The 5,115-nt window shown below is 43.2% G+C and overlaps 1 protein-coding gene across 1 annotated transcript in view; it reads left to right on the plus strand.

The window, feature by feature from the left end:
- Positions 1–5,115, plus strand: part of LRIG1 (leucine rich repeats and immunoglobulin like domains 1) — a 94,811-nt gene that overhangs the window by 71,910 nt on the left and 17,786 nt on the right. The window contains exon 9 of the mRNA XM_009648323.2: positions 2,580–2,660. Coding sequence (XP_009646618.1) covers positions 2,580–2,660 — 81 coding nt within the window. The remainder of the gene's footprint in view (positions 1–2,579; positions 2,661–5,115) is intronic.

Consider the following 5,115-nt stretch of genomic DNA (forward strand, 5'->3'; position numbering starts at 1 on the left):
AACCCCCACTTTGATACTTTTATTCCTCTTCAGAAGCCCATTGTGGCCTGAGTAATTAAAAGGAAATGGGAACAGAAAGATCTCCTCTCTTTACAGTACTTTTTGCATCTTACTCTTTCCTTTATTGAAGTTCACAGTGAAGAAAGTGACTGGAAAGCAAGTTTGGGTTTTGTTGGCTTTTCTTCCTTTTTCTAAGCGTAAGCCAAAGTCTTTCAGCCACTGGGCATTCAGAAAGGCACCACCTCTCTGAGGCAGCTGTCAAGACCGGAACTAAAGGTTTCCAAAGAAAAATGGAGGGGAAGGGGAGCTGGTAGTTCTCTTTGCTCTGCAGTGAATGTGGAGCCTCTTTTATGTCTAGGGCTGAGGGGGGAGGAGGAGGGGGGAGTGTGTGAGTGAGCTCTAATTTAATAAAGAGAAAGGCCTATTGGGTCCTGCACCTGGTGAAAAAGACCCGAGCATGCTTTAATTATGGCCTATTGTTGGGGAGCCTTTGGTGGGTGTGAAACTGCTGAAATGTGGAGCTATTCAAATAGAGGTCAGGCCCAGAGACCTCAGAGCACAATGATTAACAAGGCTGCGAGCATTCAAGCTCAGCCAGCCAGAAAGAATAGGAAATTGGCAACAGGGGCTGGGAGAGGAGTTTGAATACAAAGAGAGCTAGGCCAAAATACCCCACTCTTTTTTCCCTCTCTCTCTATTTTCACTCATTTGTTAAAAAGGTTTTTATTCCTCCTTTCTAACACTAAACCTTTGAGTTGCCTTTGGATGAACAAGCAATACCATTTGCTTTTCCTTTTTCAAGAAAACACAATGTGTGGCAGTCAATTAATAAAAGTGGGTGTCAGAGAGCTTCTACAGGCTGTTCCCACTTGTCTGTCTCTGCCATGGGAAAGGGTTTGCTGGTCCAAAGACCGATAGCCTGTGGTGGAATTGAAGAGGAGAAATGTCTGAGAAGGGATTTGCCCTTAGCAAGCAAACAGAACAGTGGGCATTGGCTTGGCAACCATAGGGGAAATGTAAAAACTTAGCTCTGGGAGGATGTATTTGCTCCTGCCTCACTCAGATAGCGCTGAAAAGGTCAGCACATCAAAGCCTCTCTCCTGGACTTGTCTCGTAGGCCACCACACCATTATGCGTGCCCACACCCTGCGGGGATGTTGAGTTTTTATCCATCCCTTTGGCATAGACCTATCTGCAGATCACCCTGACATCCACAATCATGCTGGCTAAGGCCAGGGTTCCCCAGGGACATGAGATTCAGGTCTCACGCTGAAGCCAGCTGAGAAACAGGATTTGTGGCTTTTGGTCATCTCCCTTCACATCTTTAGTTCACACACCAAAGCCGAGAAACAAGCAAAAGCTGCAGCCAGTGTAGGTACTGAGAGCAAAAGACTCAGCCCCATCTTGGCTGGGTGGAACCATGCCAATATTGAAACTGTGGGATTTTTTTAAATTTCTGTTCTCTTCTTCTGGGTTATTGTGTATTTGTGCTGCATAGCCCAGAAACTACACTGTGATGCCCATGCTTCAAAATGCAGGGGGCTTTGTTTTGGAAATATTTTTCTTTTTTTGGTTTTTATATATTTAAACTGGAAATGTTCTGATAATAATCTTCAAAAGGTGTGAAAGGAATACCTGAGGGTTCGGGGGTTTATCTGGATGGTTTAGTTTGCTTTGTTGTTGGGTTTTGCTAGGTTTTAAGTCAGGGTGATGTAACAAAACCAACACAGCCTATTTATTTTTTTCTTTCATTTTACTTAACATGAGAAATGATAAATTTCTGTCTGTGTTGCTGGGTATTCATTGCTAGCTGGAATTAAAGCTAGGAGGGAAAGACTTTTAAACAGACTGTTTAAACAGCTTTTGTGGATCTCTGTGTTTGTTCTGTGTGCTTGTTTTTCTTCAGACCTCTTTGACTCTTGTAATTGATGGTCAATTTGAAAGCCAAAAGAAGCTAACTCTGAAACAGGAATTCTTACTTTTTTTTTTTTTTTTAAAAAAGGATTATATAGAGAGTTAGGCTTGTGTAGTGATGATAGTGCTTTCCTTTGTTGAGCTTTCAAGCTCATTGCCAGAAAAAAATACAGCTTCATAGAAAATACACCAAATCATCTTCTGAAGATACAGCTATAGACAAATACGTGTATACATTGGAATAGCCAAAGTTATCTTAGTTCATGATATTTAAAGACATTTTAAGGACATTAATTTAAGGACAACTGTTTCTTGCAGATTAGTTTTGGGACTTTATTTTCTTTTTCCTCGTTTTGTTTGCACAGAATGAGAAAAGGACTGAAACCAACCTGTTAAAAAAGTAGCTATCTGCTGCTGTCTTAGAAACAGGGGGTTTCAGCTAGGAAAAAGCCAGGGCTCTTTTTGGAATGCATCATCTCAGCATGGGTCAGTGCAGGAAAAGTCATTAGCGCTGCTTTGCTGCAGGACTCGTTTTTTTTCTAGTAACTGTCAGGAGAAAACGGGGAGCTCTTCGTGTGTCATTCCCAAACTTTCTTCTGTTTGTTTTTAACGATGAGCCTAGGACTAAGACACTGATTATGAGCCCTCTCTTGTCCTCTCCCTAGGGAACTGGACCACAACGACATCTCAGGCACAATAGAAGATACCAATGGAGCCTTTACAGGCCTAGAAAACCTCAGCAAGCTGTGAGTATCCCTGGGTTTGAAGTTCTGCAAAGCAGTTGTGTTGTGTGCCTGTGGGGAGGTGGGGATTACAGCCCATTTAAAGCGATGAACAGGCGGTGCCACATACTGTAGTTCAAAGACACAGGAGAGAGAAACTTATTTTCATCTGTAAGATTCAGCACAACTGTTCTTAGCTTCCAAAAGCAAACAGCAACAAAAAAGACCCCTTGCAATCTTCAGCGAAGCACTGATTGATGCAGCAAATAACAATAAACAAAAGAGAAAAATCACCCCATTTCCTGTTACAACAGAGGATTGAAACAGGATTCGTTTCTGTGGGATACTCTGTCTGAGAGTGATCTTTTGGGCTTGCTTCCATGTGTAGCGACAATAAAAGGCACCATGGGGCATAGGCTCTTAAAGAGATAAAAAGAAACCTAAGGCAAGGATGATAGTGCTTTCCTTTGAGCTTTCAAGCTCATTGCCAGAAAAAAATACAGCTTCATAGAAAATACACCAAATCATCTTCTGAAGATACAGCTATAGACAAATACGTGTATACATTGGAATAGCCAAAGTTATCTTAGTTCATGATATTTAAAGACATTTTAAGGACATTAATTTAAGGACAACTGTTTCTTGCAGATTAGTTTTGGGACTTTATTTTCTTTTTCCTCGTTTTGTTTGCACAGAATGAGAAAAGGACTGAAACCAACCTGTTAAAAAAGTAGCTATCTGCTGCTGTCTTAGAAACAGGGGGTTTCAGCTAGGAAAAAGCCAGGGCTCTTTTTGGAATGCATCATCTCAGCATGGGTCAGTGCAGGAAAAGTCATTAGCGCTGCTTTGCTGCAGGACTCGTTTTTTTTCTAGTAACTGTCAGGAGAAAACGGGGAGCTCTTCGTGTGTCATTCCCAAACTTTCTTCTGTTTGTTTTTAACGATGAGCCTAGGACTAAGACACTGATTATGAGCCCTCTCTTGTCCTCTCCCTAGGGAACTGGACCACAACGACATCTCAGGCACAATAGAAGATACCAATGGAGCCTTTACAGGCCTAGAAAACCTCAGCAAGCTGTGAGTATCCCTGGGTTTGAAGTTCTGCAAAGCAGTTGTGTTGTGTGCCTGTGGGGAGGTGGGGATTACAGCCCATTTAAAGCGATGAACAGGCGGTGCCACATACTGTAGTTCAAAGACACAGGAGAGAGAAACTTATTTTCATCTGTAAGATTCAGCACAACTGTTCTTAGCTTCCAAAAGCAAACAGCAACAAAAAAGACCCCTTGCAATCTTCAGCGAAGCACTGATTGATGCAGCAAATAACAATAAACAAAAGAGAAAAATCACCCCATTTCCTGTTACAACAGAGGATTGAAACAGGATTCGTTTCTGTGGGATACTCTGTCTGAGAGTGATCTTTTGGGCTTGCTTCCATGTGTAGCGACAATAAAAGGCACCATGGGGCATAGGCTCTTAAAGAGATAAAAAGAAACCTAAGGCAAGCATGCGCCTTGCAAATGTTTATAGCTTGCATGGCCTTCGCAAGTATTTTCACATTGCTCTGTGCTTGTTCGTATTCCATTTGAAATCGGCTATATAAATCAGCCCTGTCAGAGAAGTCTCTGATGGCTTGTGACAAATCAAGAGTCTTTCTAATCATTACCTCTTGCCTTTGTTTAAGTTCTCAGCATCCCCCCATCATGCTGTCTCTGATGCTGTGATGGCACAGCCAGAGGTGCAGTAAAAGTACCTCGATGGATAGCAGATGGCTAGAATGAATCCTGGCAGGCGGTATATTGTCACGATCTCATTAGAGACTCCTGGGGGAGTGGGAAGAGCCGTGGCAGGATTAGTGGAGACGTAATGCTTAGACAGAGAAGGAAATTTTGAAGTCACAGACGTAAGGGGCATTTTATCATTGTTGAGGGGAATGACTGGATCCAAGAAGATGGGTACCAAGTTGTAGCTGCAAGTAAAGTGAGGCAGAGAAGGACTTAAGGAGCAGGGGAGTCAGGCAGGGAGGTTGAAGAGAACTGTGGGAGAGAGGCCAGTAGGAATCGCTGTGCACGTGGAGTCAGGAAATCTTCCCACAAGTTGCTAGAGAAAAGGCAGAGGAGCAGATGTGGTGGGTGGGAGAGTCCTTGGCTGCTGCTGCTGAAGTTTTTGGGTTGTCTGAAGAAACCAGTGAAACCATGTCAGCGGCTAGAAGGGTAGTGGGAGCAGAGGCTTTGTCCAGAGGGTTTTGCAGGCTATAAAATTCTGAGTCTGTATTGCTGCCTTGATAAGGGAGAGAAAGTGGAGGAAAAAAGCGGAGAAAGCAAGCTGGCCTGGTGGGACATCCACTGTAGGGCATCCCTCCAACGTGGCCACTGACATGGGAGCAAAAGTGGAGGTCTCAAGTGACTGGGATATGTTAGAAATACTGGGTGCAGATAACAGGAGAGAGGTGAAAAAGCCAGAGGAGACAGCATTGAGGGAAA

Source organism: Egretta garzetta, unplaced genomic scaffold, assembly GCF_000687185.1.
Source record: "Egretta garzetta isolate BGI_Z169 unplaced genomic scaffold, ASM68718v1 scaffold91, whole genome shotgun sequence".
Taxonomy (NCBI): domain Eukaryota; kingdom Metazoa; phylum Chordata; class Aves; order Pelecaniformes; family Ardeidae; genus Egretta; species Egretta garzetta.